The sequence below is a fragment of the Sorex araneus genome, chromosome 4, assembly GCF_027595985.1.
Source record: "Sorex araneus isolate mSorAra2 chromosome 4, mSorAra2.pri, whole genome shotgun sequence".
NCBI classification, from domain to species: Eukaryota; Metazoa; Chordata; class Mammalia; order Eulipotyphla; family Soricidae; genus Sorex; species Sorex araneus.
Genome location: NC_073305.1, coordinates 212976209 through 212996859, shown reverse-complemented (window position 1 = coordinate 212996859; position 20651 = coordinate 212976209). Strand labels below are relative to the sequence as shown.

Here is a 20651-nt window from a genome sequence, read left to right as displayed (position 1 = left end):
CCGCCACATGATTGGTTGAATTTGAATCAACCAATGAAAATTCACTTTTCAATTAAGTTAGAAAATAGTCATTTTCCTTTTCTCCTAGCCTTGGGCCCTGATAGTAATCTCCTGGCTCTAGAATTTCCCCTGACTTTTGTTTAAAAAAAAATGCATGGTTTTATATTTGTTTTAAAAATACTTGCCTCACTTTATGACATTAAGGGTCATGTTTACTCTGAAATGCGTTTTCAGAGTAGTACTGAAATATTTGTAGTACTTTATGTGTGTATTTTAAAATAGGTATTTATGGATGATGGATTGTATATTTTCTTTTGAGCAACAGTAGCAGCCGTTTATAAGAGCAGCAGAAAATAGTCTTTATTTTGGTGGGGAACAAAATGCACTTGAATTTTCTTTTATTATTTTGTCAAGAAAAGCACCCAATGCCCCGGAGAAAAAGGAATCCAAAGAACCTTTTTTTGGCTGGAGTGATAGCACAGCGGGTAGGGCATTTGCCTTGCACTCGGCCAACCCTGGTTTGATTCCCCCAGCATCCCATAGGGTCCCCCGAGCACTGCCAGGAGTAATTCCTGAGTGCATGAGCCAGGTGTAACCCCTGAGCATCGCCGAGTGTGACCCAAAAAGCAGAAAAAAAAAGAACCTTATTTTTCTTGAGTTTGATAAGCCACTTCTCCAAACCCTTCTGGAGGTAGAGCTCTGCGGATTTAAGGATCTGCATAAGAAACCTAGAAATTTCCTGGAAGGGGAAGGATTGAGATCATTTTTATTCCAATGTTTCTTCTCTAGATTCCTAGTTGTAGAAAGTCTATGGCAGAACCCATCGAGAGAACAGGACTGTGGATGAACTGAGGGAGATAAAAGGTTAAAACCTCTTCATGGTGGCAATCTGGTCTAGACTTAGCTCTCTGCCTTCTTTCCTTTTTTCTCCCCCCCCCCCCCCCCCGGTGTTTGAGCCACACCCAGCAGTTACTCCTGGCTCTGCACTCAGGACTCACTCCTGGCAGTGCTCAGGGCACCATAAGGGAAGTCAGGGATCGAACCCGTGTGCCCCACTCTCTGCCCCTTAGACATGGATGTTTTTGCTTTGAAGCTAAAGAACGAAGTTCTTCTTTTTTTTTTAGTGACAACTTGGATCTTGATAAATAACTTTGCTGCCTCGTCTTTGGTTTCAAATTCCACACGGGCGATTTGGGCCGATTTCTAATAGATTTCTAATGGGGCACACATCTAAACAAACAACACTGCTACAGTTTCCCAGAGTTTTTAAAATACAGCTGTGTTGAATATTTTTGGAAGTGCTTCATGTGACACACTGAAGCAGCATTTTAAAAGCAATGATTTAATAATTATAGGCTGAACTTGACTCGCCACCCAAACGCCTTATTTTAGAAAGTCAGTAAAATTGAACTCTTAAGGGGAAAGAAAAAAAGCTATAATGGGAACGGAATTGGGAGTATAGGAACGAATCCATACCAAGGGTACAGCAGGTAAGACCATCATCTAGCGCGTGGCCAATCTGAGTTTGATCTCCAACACCCCAGATGGTCCCACGGCACTGTCACTGTCACTGTCATCCCATTGCTCATCGATTTGTTCGAGCAGGAGACTTGTTGTTACTGTTTTTGGCATACCCAATACGGCACAGGTAGCTTGCCAGGCTCTGCCGAGAGGGCGGGATACTCTTGGTAGCTTGCCGGGCTCTCCGAGAGGGGCGGAGGAATCGAACTCGGGTTGGCTGCGTGAAAGGCGAATGCCCAACCGCTGTGCTATCGCTCCCGCCCCCCACAGCACTACTAGGAGTGATTCCTGAGACCAGGGGTCTGGTGTAGCCCCGAGCACTGCCGGCTGTGTCCTCCAAATAAAAATTTATTTATTTATATATTTTTTTTGCTTTTTGGGTCACACCCGGCGATGCACAGGGGTTACTCCTGGCTCATGCACTCAGGAATCACCCCTGGCGGTGCTCAGGGGGCCATATGGGATGCTGGGAATCGAACCCGGGTCAGCGGCATGCAAGGCAAACGCCCTCCCCGCTGTGCTATTGCTCCAGCCCCCTCCAAATAAAAATTTAAATATAAAAATAAGCTAAGAGTGAATAAAGGCATCTCTCTTAAAAAAAGAAAGCAATGAGTCATATGTTTGCAGTAGTTGATTTTTTACAAGAATACCAAGACCGTCCCCCAAGGGCAATCATAGTCTCTTCAAGAAATAACTGTAAGCAAACGGGATCTTTGCAGAAGGATCAAGTGGAATTCTAACTCACATCCATATGAAAATGAGCCCCAAATGGATCAGAGAATTCAATATTGTCGCTAAGGCTAAATGACAAAGGAGAAAACCTAGAGGTAAGTTGAGTCTTTGGAGTTAGGATGTGTTTTAGAGATGGCGCCCAGAACATAAGCCCCAGGGCTGGAAGCTAGTACGGGGTTGCAGCAGACCCTGGTTTGATACTCAGTACCAATATGGCCTCTCGAAGCAGGAGAGGTCCCTGGGCACCGCCAGGAACAGCCAAAGAGAATCTAACCCGACCCCCCAAAAAATAAAGAAAAATAAACAAAAACTCCAACTAACAGCTAAAACCTAAAATACAAACTACAAGAGAAAAAAAAAAAGATTAGACTTTTTTTTTTCTTTTTGGGTCACACCCGGCGATGCACGGGGGTTCCTCCTGGCTTTGCACTCAGGAATTACCCCTGGCGGTGCTCAGGGGACCCTATGGGATGCTAGGAATTGAACCCGGGTCGGCCGCGTGCAAGGCAAACGCCCTACCCGCCGTGCTATCGCTCCAGCCCCAAGATTAGACTTTCTTTAAGCAATACCTGCAGCAAAGGCCACTATAAAGAGCACAAAGAATTGGAGAAAATATTTACAAATTGCATATTTGATAAAGAGCAACATGTACATCTACATCTACAGTTGCTCTACTCAACAATAGGAAGACAGTTCAATTCTGTGAGGGGCAACGGATCTGAATAGACATGTTTTCAAAGGAGATACACCAGTGGTCAACCGACATGTGAAAAACTGTTTAAGGGCATAGCCATGATAGAAATGAGCCTCAGGAATGCAAGAAGAGATAACCCATTAGCCTGGCTATAATAGCTTCTTAAAAAATGAGAAATGAGGGGCTGGAGTGATAGCACAGCGGGTAGGGCGTTTGCCTTGCACGCGGCCAACCCGGGTTCGAATCCCAGCATCCCATATGGTCCCCTGAGCACCGCCAGGGGTAATTCCTGAGTGCAGAGCCAGGAGTAACCCCTGTGCATCGCCAGGTGTGACCCAAAAAGTAAAAAAAAAAAAAAAAAAAAATGAGAAATGATGGGGCTGGAGTGATAGTACAGTGGGTAGGGCGTTTGCCTTGCACACGGCCGACCCGTGTTTGATTCCCAGCATCCCATATGATCCCTGAGCACCTCCAGGAGTGATTCCTGAGTGTAGAGCCAGGAGTCAGCCCTGAGCATCGCCGGGTGTGACCCAAAAAGCAAAAAAAAAAAGAAAGAAAGAAAGAGAGAGAAATAACCTGGGTTGAGGTGGGTGTGGAGAAATTTGATCCCTCATCTAGTGCTTGTAGGGAATGCAAAAGGATGCGGCTGAATGATGATGTGAAATATGACGTTTTATTCCATCAGTTAAACCATAAAAGTACCCCATGTCCCAGCAATTCCAGTCCTCCAGGCCGCATGTCCTCCGAAAATGTGAAAAGAGGCGTTCAAAGACAAATGGGCACAGAGCTGTTCATAGAAACTCTGTTTGTGTTGGCTAAAAAGGTAGAGGTGATTCCGAGGCCTGTGCGGTGACGAAACAGAACTATACAATGGAATACTGTTCAGAGGGAAAAAGGAGTGACCGCAGAGGCCCCGTCTTATCACCTGTACATGAAGTATCTCGAGCGGGCGAGGTGACCGGACTAACGACTGTTGGGACTGACGCAGACTAACGGGTGCCAGGGGCCGAGGGAAGGGGAGGGCGGGCGTGCCCGAGTACTAAAGGCGTGCAGGGCTTCCTCTGGGGCCGATGAAGATCTCCCACCACCCCATAGGGTGGGCAGTCCCGTGAATACCCTTCACACTGCTGAGATGCACACGGGGGATGGCTGAGGTGGTATCCTTGGTACCGTATTAGCCAGAGCGATGGCACAGGGGACCGGAGAGATGGTACCAGAGAACTGGTACAGGGGAGATACTGGGCTCCATCCCCAGCACCGGGCTGCCCAGAGCACAAAGCACCAGCAAGTGTGGCTCCCAAACAAAGAAGAAACTAAGAAGGTAGCACTGTAGCACTGTCATCCTGTTGTTCATCTATTTGCTTGAGCGGGCACCAGTAACGTCTCCATGGCGAGACTTGTTGTTACTGTTTTTGGCATATCAAATACACCACTGGGGAGCTTGCCAGGCTCTGCCGTGTGGGCGGGATACTCTCGGCCTCTCCGAGAGGGACGGAGGAATCAAACCCAGGTTGGCCGTGGGCAAGGCAAATGCCCTCCCCACTATGCTATCGCTCCAGCCCCCAGATACCTAATATTTTAATAGCAGGCCCGAGATCCTGCTCTCCGGGCTGGAGCCTCTGCTCCACTGGCAGGAGACCCGGGTTCAATCCCCGGTATCACGAGGTTCCAGGAGCAGAACCCCCTGCACTTTCTCTCAAGCACTACCAGCTGTAGCCCCCAAAACAAAACCAAACAACAATGGCAATAATGTTTCTTTTTTTTATGGATTACAGGCAGAGCTGATATTGACAGTTCAGGGCTGTGCTCAGAGGATGCTCTTGGCTTTGCGTGGGGGCCCGGCCCGGCCTTGGGGATCAAACCTAGGACTCGTGCCTGGGGAGTATGCGCTTTGCATCGTCTCCCTGGCCCCAGAAACATCTATTCTTAGAGATCGATCTCGAATATTCTCAGCCTGCTCTTAATCGAGCACCTCTTCCCCCAAGCCGCACGTCTGGCCCAATATTCCGTAGCGGGAGGGGTGGGGTGGATTCTTCCAGAGCACTGAGCCGTCTTCAGACACAAGCACAGCCAGTCGATGGGGGGCAGGGGCCGAGCTGGCCCCGGGACTCACGCTGTGGGGGCCCTTTGCAGGTGCGCTGTCACCCCGAGATCCAGGAGTTGCGTCACTGGCAGAAGCAGCTGCGGGAGGAGAAGCACATTCGCCAGAGAATCCAGATGTTCTGGGCCAGACAAGAGAAGAAACGTGAGTAGCTCGATTCCTGGGCCGCCGTCTATGCAGGGAAAGCCCGAATCGTATCCTGGGCTCCTGCGGGCAGCCGGAGTGACCGGTGCAGCGGGGGGCCTGGACACGACGCTTCTCTCTCTCTCCCCGGCAAAGCCACTGTCTGTAGGTGGTTGGTCGGTTTGTCTCTAGAGCTCCAAGTCTTCTAGAATCATCGTTCGGGAAGTGGATGGGCGGCTCGTGGGCTGAGGGTTTTATTCTTCTAAGTTGAGGTTGGGGTGTCTGGGCCTCCCTGCTGTCCGAGGCTTCTGTCCACTCCCCCTGGGTGGGACTTGAACCAGGGAGGCATGTGAGCAGCTCAGGCCCCCCATTTGCCCGCTGCCTGTGGCCCCCTCTGCCTCTGTCCAGTTTGCGTTGCTCCTTTAAACCTCCCAAACTGCCTTTGCATGGGAGAAAGATTAGCATCTCGCCAAAAACCAGAAAGCCCGCACGGTTAAAACTGGGCGGGTGGAACAGTTGTACAGCGGGGAGGGCGTTTGCCTTGCAGGCAGCTGACCCAGGTTCAATTCCTGGCATCCCATAGGGTCAGACCCAGGAATAACCCCTGAGCATCCCCTGGTATGCCCCAAAAAGACAAAAAGAAATTGGAGGGGAGATGACATCCTCTGACACCTTTCCCTGTAGGAAGGAGTACTAGGGGGTATCTTCGTGTGTTACGGGGATGGTCACTGTGTCCATTCTGCATCTCCTCTGCCTCGTCCCTGGACATAATTGTTCCAGTCACCTGCCAGAGAGTGGCACCTGGCTATGGAGAGCTCAGGATTCTGCGTCTTTCTTTTCTATTTTCTTTTTTTGTGGGTGGGTTTGTGGGTCACACCCAGATGCTCAGGGCTTCCTCCTAGCTCTGCACTCAGGAATCACTCCTGGGGGTGCTTGGGGGACCCTATGGGATGTCGGGGATCGAACCAGTGTGCAGAGCAGGCATCCTACCCGCTGTGCTATCCCTCTGGCCCCAGGATTCTGCAACCTTGTTTTTTTTCAACCAGCAACATGGAAGGAGGTTCACAATCTATTACCAAGTGGAGGGGACTTGCAGGACCATGCATTTGCATCCATCTTTAAAAAAAAAAAACAAAGTACCCCCATGGAAAAGCTGCTGGAATGGCCTGGAACAATGTGTTGGTGGTGGGTCCTTCACATACGGGGTTGCCCTTTATAATCTTTTTTTTTTTTTTGGCTTTTTGGGTCACACCCAGCGATGCTCAGGGGTTACTCCTGGCTTTGCACTCAGGAATTACTCCTGGCAGTGCTGGGGGACCATATGGGATGCCGGGGATCGAACCCGGGTCGGCTACGTGTGCAAGGCAAATGCCCTACTGGCTGTGCTATCGCTCCCCTTTATAATCTTTTAAGTAAATATGTTGTGCTTGTGATAGTCCGAGTACACAGTACAGTGATGAAAGGGGATAGGGAAGTTCTCGGCCTGCTCCTGGCAGCGCTGCCACGCCCGCCCTAGCTAGCCCGCAGCCCCTCCCGGCCAGCGCACTTCCTGGTTTTGGCCACTGTCCTTGGACTCAATAAAAAATCTCATCCTTGGGGACCAAGCCATAGTACAGTGGGTCGGGCATTTGCCTTGTATGCAGCTGAGCCAGGTTTGATCCCCGGCATTCCTCTGTGGTCCCCCGAGCACCGCCAGGAGTAATTCCTGAGTGCAGAGCCAGGAGAAACCCCTGAGCACCAAGCTGGGAGCAGCCAAGTATTGCTGGAGATATTCCCCAAACCCAGTCAGTCAATCAAATAAAACCAAGCCACTTTCGCAAGCAGCCACGTCAGGGAGCAGACCTCTGTCATAGGCTGGAAGTTGGACAGGGCCATAAATTAATTTCTAATGTCTTATGCTGGGTTCAGATCTGGTGGGGGGAAAGTCTTCAGGGGGCTGGAGTGATAGTACAGCAGGTAGTGCGTTTGCCTTGCACACAGCCGAACCCGGGTTTGATTCGAAGCATCCCATAGGGTCCCCCGAGCAACACCAGGAGTAATTCCTGAGTGCAAAGCCAGGAGTGACCCCTGAGCAGCACTGGGTGTGCGTCCGCCCCCCACACACACCAAAAATTTAAAAAAAAATTAAAGAAGAATTCTCATCCTTAAAATAGATGTTGTGCTTGATGTGATAGGCAACTGAATCCCAAATGATGCTGGGAAAAAAAAAAGTACCACACGTGTTAACACACATGTACACACATGCAGTATACAGAGAAAAATAATACGTGGGGACAGTGACTCAGTATTGTTCAGACAATTCCGAGCTTTCTAGCTTTCTATGAATTCAAGAGTAAAAGTTTTGTTTTTCTTTTTTTTAAAATTTTTATCTTTATTATTTTTCATTCATTAACCATCAACTTTTCTCTCTCTCTTTTTTTTTTTGCTTTTGCTTTTTGGGTCACACCTGGTGATGTACAGGGGTTCCTCCAGGCTCTGCACTCAGGAATGACTCCTGGCGGTGCTCGGGGGACCCTATGGGATGCTGAGAATCGAACCTGTGTTGGCCGCGTGCAAGGCAGACGCCCTCCCCGCTGTGCTATCGCTCCAGCCCCAAGAGTAGAAGTTTTAAAAAGAACAGTCTCACTGCCCGAGATTCAGCTGTTGCTACCGTGGGTCGGGCCTTGGGCCTCTGGGTCAGCGTTAGCATCCTGATTCTGCACTGACGGCCGACCAGAGCTGACGCCCGCCTGGCGGTAACAGGTCCCTTATGCTCTGTGCATCCCTTGAAATGTGCGGTCCGCAAGGCCTGCCGTCACTGTCTCAGCTCTGGCTACAAGAAACCTGGGTCACAAGACAGCAGCTGTGTCCCGATACAAAGAAAGTGCCAGAAACAAGTGTGGGTTGAAGGCACTCTTTAAAAAAAAATAGTTTTCCCCACACCCAGCTGCGCTCAGGGCCTCCTCCTGGTTCTGTGCTCAGGGATCACTCTTGGCGGGCTTAGGGGACCCACCAAGTCGCTACGTGCAAAGCAAGCACCCTACATTCTGCACCAGCCCCCGAAATGCACATTTAAATTTTTTTTTTTCTTTTTGGGTCACACCCAGCAATGCTCAGGGGTTCCTCCTGGCTCTGCACTCAGAAATTACTCCTGGTGGTGCTTGGAGGACCCTATGGGATGCCGGGAATCGAACCCGGGTCGGCCGCGTGCAAAGCAAAAGCCCTTCCCGCTGTGCTGTCGCTCCAGCCACTGCACATTTAATATTGAGAGAATAATTGAGAGCGTGGGAGAATGAATGAATGAATGAATGAATGAATGAAGGCAGAAGGAAGGAAGGAGCAAACTGAGGCCTGAGGCGTACAGACGGTGCCAGTGGAAGAAGCAGAAGCTCCCGGTCTCCTGTAAGGAAGCAGCTCCCTCCGTCTCCACCTTAGCCGAAGCCCCCTCTTCCCTGTCCGATGGCGGCTTCCCTCCAGGGTGGTGCAGGCCATGGAGGCCATGGTCGGTTGAAAGGTCGGGGAGAGTGCAGCCTATTTATTTCTGTTGTGAGTTATTCATTTCGCGCTGATTTGCTGTGGGTTGACGGATGGACTTGGCGCGCGCCGGGAGCTGGGAACCAGGCCTGAAAGCGGCCTGGATTAAAGTCGAGGCATGCGGCCAGCAGGAGGGGCGGGGGGGGGGGGGGGTGAGCATTCCCACCCACCACCTGCTGCTGCCGCCGCAGCCCGCCGCTGACCTCCAGCTTTGGGGTCGGGGGGCGCTGTCAGAGGGGAAGTGTCTGACCCTCACCACGGGGTCTTCAACAGATGCCAGGCTGTGTGGTCTCGGGGTTCAGTTCCCTCTTAGGAGGAGAGAAAGAAGAGGGGGAAGAGGAGGGGGAGGGCAGGAGGGCAGGGAGAGGGGAGAGGAGAAGGGGAAGGGGAAGGGAAAGGGCCGTTCTAAAACTGTCCCCACTCCACGGTCAGTTACGGGACTGGACAGGACAAGGATGTGTCTCAAGCTGAAGGTCACTGTGTTCCGCAGTTTTGGAACCACACCTGTGGTTCTCAGGAGTTCTGCCTGGCTCTACACTCAGGAACCGCTCCTGGCGGGGCTCGGCGGGTTGTGGGGGGGGAACATATGGGTTGTCGGGGATCGAACTGGGTTGGCTGCCTGCAAGGCAAACACCCTCCCCGCTGCACTGTCGCTCTGGCCCCTGGTAGGGGGGTTTAGAAAGGCATCAAGGGGCTGGAGCGATAGCATAGTAGGGAGGGCCGACCTGGGTTCCATTCCCAGCATCCTATAGGGTCCCCCGAGCACTGCCAGGAGTAACCTCTGAGCATCACTGGGTGTGACCCAAAAAGCAAAAAAAAAAAAAAAAAAAGAAAGAAAAAAAAAGGCATCAACCCAGATCCCAGAGCTGTGATGAAGCGGCTTGAAAGCCAAGGTCAGGGGCCGGAGCGATAGCACAGCAGGTATTTGCCTTGCACGCGGCTGACCCGGGTTCGATCCCCGGCATCCCATATGGTCCTCCAAGCACCGCCAGGAGTAATTCCTGAGTGCAAAGCCAGGAGTAACCCCTGAGCATCGCTGGGTGTGACCCAAGAAGCAAAAAAAAAAAGAAAGCCAAGGTCAGATGCAGGCTTTCTTTCCTTGGAAAACGGGGGAGGGGCTAGGACGGCACCCTCGGGAGCAGCCCCCCTCTCCTCCCCGTGAGGTCCTGCCTTGAGTGTGGTCTTGGTTAAGGGGGTGCTGTTCGGTCCATCGTGAGCCCTGGTATTCCCAGCCTGCACCCAGGCTGCCAGCGAGGTGCAGACAGGCGGCCCCGAGACGAGGGAGGTGGGGTCAGCTGTCGGGTGGGCCCGTGGGGGTCACAGATAGCCCGTGTCCTGTTACCCGAGCACAGCCCCCCCCCCACGGGCTTTCTTTAATGCCCGAAATGGTGCAAAATGATCCCGGAGCCTCTCTCCGGCGGGACAGTTGCAGGAATTATTTTTAAACGCCTGAGAGCAGAGCGGCGGCTCATGTGATGCCCAGGAAGGCCCCGGAGTCGCTGGTGCTGCGGGCCCAGAAATCCCTGCCTTGCCACGTGCCTATTTTTAGCACCATCTCGGCCGAGAGATTGTTTTCAAACTGCCTCTTTGTCACTGAGTGTCCATATTTTCTTTGGAAATCTAGTGTGAGTGGAGAGAAAGGAGCCGTGGAAATTGTTCCCCTAATATCAGAAAGATAATGGTCCAGGGGCTGGAGCGATAACACAGCGGGTAGGGCGTTTGCCTTGCACGCGGCCGACCCGGGTTCGAATCCCAGCATCCCATATGGTCCCCTGAGCACTGCCAGGAGTAATTCCTGAGTGTAGAACCAGGAGTAACCCCTATGCATCACCAGGTGTGACCCAAAAAGCAAAAAATAAAAAAAAAGAAAGATAATGGTCCAGTGAGGGGTGGGGGGAGGGGGGGAGAGCTCTTTACCTTGCATGTGGCTGACCCGGGTTCGATTTCCCCAGCACCCCGTGTGGTCCCTTGAGCCCCGCCAGGAGTGATCCCTGAGCACACTCAGGTGTGACCCCCAAAATCTCCAATTTTTTTTTGGAGTCACACCCATTCTTTTTGGGTCACACCCGGCGATGCACGGGGGTTCCCCTGGCTCTGCACTCAGGAATCGCTCCTGGCGGTGCTCGGGGACCCTGTGGGATGCTGGGAATCGAACCCGGGTCGGCCTCGTGCAAATGCCCTTCTCGCTGTGCTATTGCTCCAGCCCTCATTCTCTTCTTGATTGGGGGGACGGAAACCAGACCTGCCGGTGCTTGGGGACTGCTCCTGGCTCTGTGCTCAGGGTGGCGGCGGGCAGGAAGCCACGCCCGTGCTCTGCCCTCTGGGCTCTTGCTTCAGCCCTGCTTCTTGGTGTTTGGAGGGCGCAGGCCGCCAAGGAAATAGCTGGCTTCTGTTTGCTCACCTGTTCGTTCCACACCTCATTCCAAGGTTTTAACTAAATGCAGTGACCCAGTGACAAGGGGGTGCGGGGGTGGGGGGAATCAGAGTCGGGACAGACTAAAGCCGCTGGCCGCAGCAAGCAAGCGGAACACTTCCCCCAAGGGCTGTGTTTGCTCCAGGTCTCTTGGAGACAAGGCGAAGGGGGAAGTAGGATCAGGGCCCCTAAGAGCAAGACGGCCCGGGGCTCAGGAGGCAGGAAGCGGTCAGGACACCGGGCACCCTGCCAGCCGTGGACCATTCCTCCCGGCCCAGGGCAGCTAGAATAGAGACCACTGTGACAGAGAGAGTTGGAAACGGTCACCCTGGACCAGGACTGAAAGAGGTAAAGGGACAAATACGATGACCTTTCAGCAGCTGTGTTACAAACCATCGTGCTCAAAAGTGTGTGGGAGAGAGAGACAGAGAGACAGAGAGAGAGACAGAGAGAAAGACAGAGAGAGAGATCGAGACAGAGAGACATAGAGAGAGACAGAGATAGAGAGATAGAGACAGAGACAGAGAAGAAAAGTGCCTGCCATAGAAGCAGGGGAGGTGGGAAGGAAAATGGGGGACATTAGTGGTGGGAAATGTACACTGATGAAGGGAAGGTGACGGACGGAACACTATATCACTGAATGACTGAAACCCATTCATGGACAACTTTGCAACTGTGTGTCTCATGGTGAGTCAATAACATAAATGAGGGGCTGGAGCGATAGCACAGCAGGGAGAGCATTTGCCTTGCACACAACCAACCCAGTTCGATTCCCAGCATCCCATAGGGTCCCCTGAGCACTGCCAGGAATAATTCCTGAGTGCAGAGCCAGGAGGAACCCCTGTGCATCGCCGGGTGTGACCCAAAAAGCAAAAAAAAAAAAAAAAAAAAAAAACCCATGAATGAATAAATAAATAAGATACCAGGCACAAAGAGAGAAGCCCATGGCAGAAGATGGCTCCAAGCCTCACCGGGATCACAGCCATCAAGAAAATGGGCTCATTCCGTTCTCCAGCAAAGGAGTGTCCTGTGCGCCTCACCTGTTCCCAAATCAGAGATTCCGACCCCTGCCCCCCTCCCCCAGGAAAGAGGACCCCTAACTTAGTGGACACTCTCTCTCCCTATGCGCAGAGAAAGACTGACATTTCTCTGCGCCCTCTGACCTCTGGAAGGAGCCCCGTTTGCCGTGGGGGGAGGGGAGGGAGGTTTGGAAGTAGAAACCAGAGCGATCTCTTGGCCTGCCATGAAGCCACGCCATTTTCCGCTTGTATGGGGAGGACAGATGGTGAACGGTCGGCATGGGGTTAGAGCATCTCCTTGCTGGTGGCCTTGGGTGGCCCGGCGCTTAGTTCTGAGGCCAAGAAGGCTGTCTGGCGCCCAGGGGTCCCACACCCACCCGGTGCCACCCCCGTGGGCAGCCCACGTGACTGAGCGGCATCTGAGTGGGGCGTCCCTCAGAGGGCAGGAGGCCCGGCAGGGCTGGGCCTCAATTCACACTGCTCGGAGGCCGGAGACGTGGCCGGGGCCCCTGAAGCCAGGGGACCTCCTTCAGCTCGTCCTTCCCTCCCCTGCTGCCTGACAGGGCAGGTTGGCTTTGGGTGAAGCTCCCCGGTGGGGTTCCAGGGCCCCCCAGCACGCCGCCCTGCCTCCGCCTCCACTTACAAGATCCGAAATGACCTCGGAGGCTGGGGCCACCCTCGAGAGCGACGTCCCCCAGCCAGACCGAGAACGTGGCTTTAGGGGGACGTGTCCAGTAGGACTGGAGACCAGTGCAGGGGTACGGCAGAAAGATGGGGTCGTCCCACTCTCCCTCCTTCCTGATTCCCCGGGGCTAGTCCAGGGCTGGGCACGGGGCTGGGCCGGCCTCGGGACCCCGCTGACCTGCACCAGATTGGCAGGGCTGGTCTCTGCCAGGACCCTCTGTGACCATGGACACCTGGAGCCGAGCAGGGCACGTTTCCAGCTGCAGGCGCTTCCCAGACAGCCCCTGCCGAGAGTCTCCAGCTCCCCGTCCCTCTGCCCAGTCCCGAGGGGCACTGTGGTGAGAATCACCCCAGGAGGCAGTTCCGTCGCAGACTAGGATTACCCCGGCGTGTGGCTACGGGGCGCCTTAAGGGAGAGCTCCGGGGAGAGAACTTACCTGGTAGAGCAGTGTCCGGTGTGTGGAAGGCTCTGAGTTTGACCCCGGAATCACAGTCCCCTCCTCTTCCCACACGTGGTGAGGTGTGGCCCTCTTAGATCCTACTTACACGTATGCACAGCTATGTAAGCACAGTTGCCTGTTTATAAATGGGGCTCTTCCATACGGTGTCATTTGGTTCCACCTTCATTTTGCACCGTGTCGTGAATTACCCTTTAAGGGTACAGAGATTTGGGGCTGGAGCGATAGCACAGCGGGGAGGGTGTTTGCCTTGCACGGGGCCGACACGGGTTTGATTCCCAGCATCCCATAGGGTCCCCTGAGCACCACCAGGAGTGATTCCTGAGTGCAGAGCCAGGAGTAACCCCTGTGCATCACCGGGTGTGACCCAAGAAGAAGAAAAAAAAGAGAGCATAGAAATTCTCTCTCTCTCTCTCTCATTCTCTTTCTCTCTCTCTCTCTCTCTCTCTCTCTCTCTCCCCCCCCCATGCTTCTCCACCAAGGCCACAGCTATGGCATCCTTCCTGCTATGACTTGGTTTCTTGGTTCTGACCCACCGCCCCCCCCCCTGACCCCACGGGGCTGCTCGGGGCCTATTCCTGGCTCTGTGCTCAGGGGTCCCTCCCCGTGGCACTCGGGGTGCGGTGCTGGGGATGGAACTGAAGTTGGGCGCAGGCAAGGCAGGCGCCCTCCCCGCTGTGCTCTCTCCCGCAGGTCCTGGTTTGGGCTAGACTTTGGATGGTGTGAACAACTGGGATGTTCGGGGGACCAGCCCTCCATGCTGTGCTATGGCTCTACCCCCAGTACTCCTACATTATTAAAAAAGAAGAAGAGGAGGAGGAGGAGGAGGAGGAGGAAGAAGAAGAAGCTGATGCTTCACTGCATCAGGGGTCTCAGGTAGAGGGAACAGTAGTGGCAGCTGGGAAAGTGCTTTTTAAGGTCTCTACTTCTGTCTGTCTCTCAGCCCCTTGGGTGGCTTAATTTGCACCCCGACTGCTCTGGGTTCCAGACCCACCTGCGCAGTGCCCGGATGCCTGAGGCCCTGTGGAAAAATCCCTTCTGGGTTAGGGACTCGCTGGCCACGCTGCTGCTCGGAGCTGTTTAAAAGCAACTGGAGCTTTTGTTTCCATTTCTCTGAAAGGCAACATTTAATAGTCAGAGCTTCTGCCAGTCTGAGCTGGATGAGAACTGTTTATACCCCCAGCTCTTTCAGAATGCCTGGGATATTTCTAAAGGCTCTGTCTTGGCAGCAGCTGAGAATGCAGAGATAAATTCAAAGAGGAGGAAAAAAAAAAAGTCACAAGACAAGGCTGACGGTTTGGTCTGTGTTCATTCACACCCGTGACTCTGGGCCTTAGAAGACACAGACACAGTTTTAAATTCAGTGCAGGGTGCTTAAACCCTGGTGCTAAAACTTCGATCTCGCTTGTAAATTGAGCCGTGTGTGTGTGTGTGTGTGTGTGTGTGTGTGTGTGTGTGTGTGTGTGTGTGTGTGTGTGTGTGTGTGTGTGTGTGTGTGTGTGTGTGTGTGTGTGTGTGTGTGTGTGTGTTTGGGTGGGGGTGGGGCGGGGGTGGGGCGGGGGTTACTAAGCTGTATGTTAAAAGCATATCATCCATAGAGGAAGTGCACCTCCGCAGGAAAAAATACGCTGCAACATTTGTTGCAAAGTGATGTTTGCAACAAATCTCGTGGCTGGAGAGTGTGGAGATAGTGTAGCAGGTTAGGGCGCTTGCCTGGATTTGATCCAGGAGCCCCACCAGGAGGGATCCCTGAGTGCAGAGCCAGGAGTCAGCCCTGAGCGCCGCTGGGTGGGGGCCCCAAAACTAAAACAGAAGAAATCAAATGCTGACTTAGAGCTGCCGAACAGCCCCTGTGTGAGCTCTAGAGTTAGGGAGTGATCTTACTCAAGTACTGCCCGTGTACTGCCACGTGCTTCCTGCCCTATTTCAAGGGTGAGGGAGAGAGCTGAGGCTTCCGGGTTAAGGAACTTGCCGGTGTGACCCCCTCGGGAGGTGGTGGGGGCTCATAGCCAGGCCCCCCCCAGCTCCATCTTAGCAGCTGTGTGGGACCCTGGAGGCTTCCTTCCTGGTCCAGGGAGAGTGGGAGTGGGGTAGGGTGGGGGGTCCCCAGGTTCGATTCCCAGCATCCCATATGGTTCCCCTGAGCACCACCAGGAGTCATTCCTGAGTGCATGAGCCAGGAGTGACCCCTGTGCATCGCCAGGTGTGACCCAAAAGGCAAAAAAATTTAAAAAATTTAAAAAATAAGCCTTTTCCTGAAGGTCCCTCCTGGCTGCCCACAACTCTGGTCTCCACAGCACCCCGCCTTCTCCCTGCACCCAGGGGCCCTGCTCAGCAGGACTCGGGTTTGATAAGCTGGTGCAGAGGTCAGGGACCCAGCCCCGTGGTGACTCTCCCACATTCCTTACTGTCCCCTCACCCCCTCCACCCGCCTCTGCTTCTCTAGAGCAACCTTCTCCCGGACCCTGGGGAGGTAGGAAACTCCGTTAGCCCCAGGGGGCCTGTGTAACTCTCGTCATTCAAATATATACACTTGGGGGACTCTCTGTTTTTGGTTTTGGGCCCAAACCCAGCTGTGCTCAGGGCTCACTCCTGATTCAGTGCTCAGGACCCACGCTGAGCCACCCCCACCTGGGGTCCCCCTGTGGGGTGCCGGGGATCCAGCCCACCTCAGCTGCACTATAACCTCTCCAGCTTCCCGTCATTCCTTCAGCAGGGCAGATCTGCCCTGGTTTGAGCACCGGCTTCTCCCTTCGGGGTTTCCTTCTTATCTCTCCTGAAGCCTAGAGCTTTCTAGAATGGCTGCACATTGGCTTTTTTTTTTTTCTTTTTGGGTCACACCCAGCGATGCACAGGGGTTACCCCTGGCTCTGCACTCAGGAATTACCCCTGGCGGTGCTCAGGGGACCATATGGGATGCTGGGAATTGAACCTGGGTCAGCCTGGGTCAGCCACATGCAAGGCAAGCGCCCTCCCCGCTGTACTATTGCTCCAGCCCCACATTGGCTTTTTTTAAATCATGGCAAATAACCTTATTTGTAGCTTCCTTCAGGGGCCCGGAGAGATAGTACAGGAGGAAAGGCTGCTTTGCCGACCCCCCCCCCCAGCCCCCGTGGTCCTGGTTCGATCCAGGCTCCAAGCATGTGGTCCCCCGAGCACCATCGGTAGTTGAGAGTGACAGTCCAGCGGGGAGGGCACTTGCCGTGCACGCGGCTGACCTGGGTTCAGTCCCCGAATCCCATAGGATGCCCCCAGTACCCCCAGGAGTGATCCCCAAGTGCAGAGCCGGGAGTAACCCCCGAGCATCGCCGTATGTGGCCTAAAAACCAAAAAAAAAGAAGAGGAAAAAGAAATAGTCGTCCCATCTGCCCCTCACCCAGACCCCCTGAGTGTGGCTTGGTGCTCAGGCCCGGAGATGGAGCAACGCTAGGGCCCAGCCGTGCCAGGCAGGGCCACCAGGGCGGGGGGACCTTGTGGGGCTGGGGTTGGACTCAGGGCCTTAAGGCTCAAGGCCAGTGCTCCAGCCTCGGAGTTCTCCCTACCCAGTTATACGTCTAACTCCTTCATCATGTTTTTTTTTTCCTTTCTTCTTTCTTGCTTTTTTGGGTCACACCTGGCGATGCTCAGGGGTGACTCCTGGCTCTGCACTCAGGAATGACTCCTGGCGGTGCTCAGGGGACCCTAGGGGATGCTGGGGATCGAACCCGGGTTGACTGCGTGCAAGGCAAATGCCCTCCCAACTGTGCTATGGCGCCAGCCCATCCATCAGCATATTTGACCAAGGCCATCAAGTCTCCGGCCCCCGAAGCCGTTCTTTTTTTTTTTTTTTTTTTGCTTTTTTTGGGTCACACCCGGCGATGTACAGGGGTTACTCCTGGCTCTGCACTCAGGAATTACCCCTGGCGGTGCTCAGGGGACCCTAGGGGATGCTGGGAATCGAACCCGGGTCGGCCGCGTACAAGGCAAACATCCTACCCGCTGTGCTATCGCTCCAGCCCCCCGAAGCCGTTCTTGAGACGCTGCATGTTCAGGGGGTTGGCCAGAGACAAGGCGGAGGGAAGCCCCTCTGGCCGGCTCTGTTGCATCTTCGCAGGGTTCTTGCTATCTCAGGGGAGAAACTGTGATCTTGGGGAGCCTGTGATCTTGCCAAGGTCAAGGACATGACCTCTTCCGGCTCCGGGATGGTAGTACCACGGGGAAGGCACTTGCCTGGCATGTGGCAGACCTGGGTTTGCTTCCCGGCACCATAAATGCTTCTGTGAAGGAGTGGAGCAGAGGCCGGTGTGAGCTGGGTGTGGCCCCCAACAACAAACTAACAAAAGACAGCAAAAAAAAAAAAAAGAAGAAGAAGAAGAAGAAGCCAAAGCTAGACTCAGTCAGGCCCCCTCGCAGCTCAGATTTCAGTCTCCTCTGCAAGTTGGGAAAAATGAAAGCACTTACCTCACTCCCCCTGCTCTCCCGTGAAGGGGCCAAGAAGAAGTGCCACAGACCCGGTGTCTTTATTATGCACCGGAACCCTAGGGCCAGGGGAACTGGATGGAGGCTGCGCGTTCAGCGTGGGGGTGCATGTGTGCGAGCCTCCAGGCTCGGCCCCCCTCTCAGGGTGCTGTGGGGCAGAGCCCTGGGCTGAGAGTTGTCAGGCCAGGGCACCCCCAAGCACTGTGGCGAGGCTCCCGCAGAGCGCCTGCTGGCGGGGGAGCAGCCCGTGTGTCCTAGGGGGACGCGGGGACCCTTGGCGTGAGGGGCCCCTGGCAATGTGTGGACGGATGAGGGTGTAGGAAGCATGCCCAGTACCCCCTCCTGCTCCCCCCGTTGGTTCTCTGTCCCCCTCAGAACTGTGGCTGTGCCCCAGAATTAATCAGAGCTGGGGGGTCCTCAGGGCCTGGCTTGGAGGTGTGGGGGGTGTGGCTGAGTGCAGGGGCAGCAGAGGGGCCCTGAGGAGGGTGCCCTGGGAATCCCAGTTCTGGTGGGGGGTGGGGGGGGGTGGGGCCGCCTCTCGGGGTGCTGGGTAGTGGGGGGCTTGCTTCTGGCTCTGTGCTCAGGAGCGGCCCTGGGCACTGCGCAGGAAACCCTCCGGAGCCCACGTGCAAAGCACATGCCTTACCTGTTACATTCTCTCGCTGGCCCAGATCCCCATGCTAAAGGGCTGGGGGCCACCTCGGAAATGTGTCCTTTGCCCCAAGCGACCTGGCAGCCCCTGAATTTCACCCCGCCGGAAGTTTCTCTCTCTTTCACCCTCTTGCGTGGGAACAGAAGAGGAGAGGTGGGCGAGAGGCTGTCCCAGACTCCTAAGCACACAAGGCGGGCACCGTCCCGGGATTTTCCGCTCTCCCTGGGTGCTTCCCAGCTGGCTGTGTGGTCGCCTGTCCTCGGGGACAGGGGCAGCACGGGCTCGGGTTAGAAGCCGGGGCAGTCGTGTCTCCCCAACGCAGGGAGCCTGACCCCGCTGCCCGCTGCCACCTGACCCGGCCAGGATGGGGGCAAGTGGGCAGCCTTCGTCAGCGGCCGCTTCTAACACGGCGATCTGAGCACACGGGTCTCAGCGGGGCGAGGGCGCTAGGGCAGGGGGCTTCAGCCCGCGGGGGCACGAAACAGCTGAAAACCACTGACCTACCGGCCACAAACGGAGTGAGCGCCTTCATCCTGCCCCGCCCCTCCCGAGAGAGCCTGGGCCAGCGGACAGCAGCTGCGGTATCCGGAGGAGACGCATTAGCCCCCCCAACCCCTGCTAAATCGCACCTTGCCACTCTGTATCAGCTGCCCTTGTAACTTGAATGTCGAGGACTTCCTTCCTTTCTTTTAGGGGGGGTCACCTGTTGGTGCAGATGGAGGGGGCGCAGTGCTGGGGGTGGGGTGGGGGTGTCGGTGGACCAGGCACACAGCCCAGCATCTCTCTCCAGCCCTACTGGCTTTGAAAACTCTGACCTCTGGGGGCTGCGTGGGAAACGCACCTGATTGGCTAACGCAGCTCTGGGACTGTCCAAAGCCCGCCCCCTCCCCAGAGGGCCCCTCTATTCTAGGTCTGTCCCCACTCCTCCCCCCGCCCACCCCAGATCTGTGTGCCGGGCTGGCTTTTTTTTTTTTCGGTTTCTTTGCTTTTTGGGTCACACCTGGAGATGCACAGGGGTTCCTCCTGGCTCTGCATTCAGGAATTACTCCTGGCGGTGCTCAGGGGACCATATGGGATGCTGGGAATCGAACCTGGGTCGGCCTCGTGCAAGGCAAATGCCCTACCCGCTGTGCTATTGCTCCAGCCCCTGTGTGCCTGGCTGGGAGAGGAACGCGGCCATTCTCCAAGCCAGGCCAGCGAGCGTGCAGTGGGCAAGAACGGAGACCCACGCTGGCCCCCAGGAACTGGGGGCATCCCGGGACCAGGGCACCAGAGGCCCCGGGAGAAGCTGGGTGCCGGGAGGGAATGCCCTCAGCCAGTCCTCCCGTGGGGCCGGCCGGGTGCAAGCCCCAAGCTTGTCACCCAAACAGCAGAACTCGGGAACCCACAGACTCGGGGACACGGGACGGGCGGATGTTGGGGTGTCATGGCAGGGAATCCCACAGGGCTCTGGGTGGGGTGTGGGGGGGCGATTTAAAGGGGCTCAGCCCCAGCCGCACATCTGTAATGGGAGCTGCGAATACATCCTCAGGCCCAGGCCCCGAACCCGTTACCGAGAAAGTCTGGGGCCAGCCGCAGACCCCGGTGGACTCCGGGCTGCCGGCGACCCCTCCAAAGGCAGGAGAGGCAGCCGCTCTCAAGCCTCAGCGGGCCCACTGCCCTCACTAGGAGCCCGGGGGTGGGCAGTAAGACTCACAGATGGCTGGTCCTGCCTCCAAGCAGCGTCCACACCTCAGGGTCACCGTGCAAGTATTGGAAGCCAGGAAGGGTCATCAGAATGTTCTTCCCTCCTTCTTCCCTTCCTTCCTCCCTTCCCCTCCTTTCTTTCCTCCCTCCCTTTCTCCTGGGAATGGCTCAGACCGTGTAAGACCAGGACCTACCCTTCCTTCCTTCCCCCCTTCTTCCCTCCCTTCCTTCCTCCCTCCCTTCCCCCTTCCTCCCTCCCTTCTCCCTCCCTTCCTCCCTCCCTTCCCCCACCCTCCCTCCCTTCCTTCATTCCTTCCTTCCCTCCCTCCCTCCCTCCCTCCCTCCTTCCTTCCTTCCTTCCTTCCTTCCTTCCTTCCTTCCTTCCTTCCTTCCTTCCTTCCTGTCTTCTTTCCTTCCTCCCTCCATTCCTCACTCCTTTTCTCCCTCCCTCCCTCCCTCCCTCCCTCCCTCCCTCCCTCCCTCCCTCCCTCTGTCCTTTCTTCTGGGTAGCAGCACAAATTCAGGTCACACCAGGTGGTCCTCAGGGGCTCCTCCTGGTTTGATGCTCAGGGGCCACCCCCCATCATTCCTGGGGAC

General features: G+C 55.1%; 1 protein-coding gene across 2 annotated transcripts in view; it reads left to right on the top strand.

Annotated features, from left to right (window-relative positions):
- IQCK (IQ motif containing K) overlaps positions 1-20651 on the top strand; it is a 103701-nt gene that overhangs the window by 80388 nt on the left and 2662 nt on the right. For both annotated transcript variants that reach the window (XM_055134599.1, XM_055134598.1), the window contains one exon: positions 5081-5192. In XM_055134599.1, coding sequence (XP_054990574.1) covers positions 5081-5192 — 112 coding nt within the window. The remainder of the gene's footprint in view (positions 1-5080; positions 5193-20651) is intronic.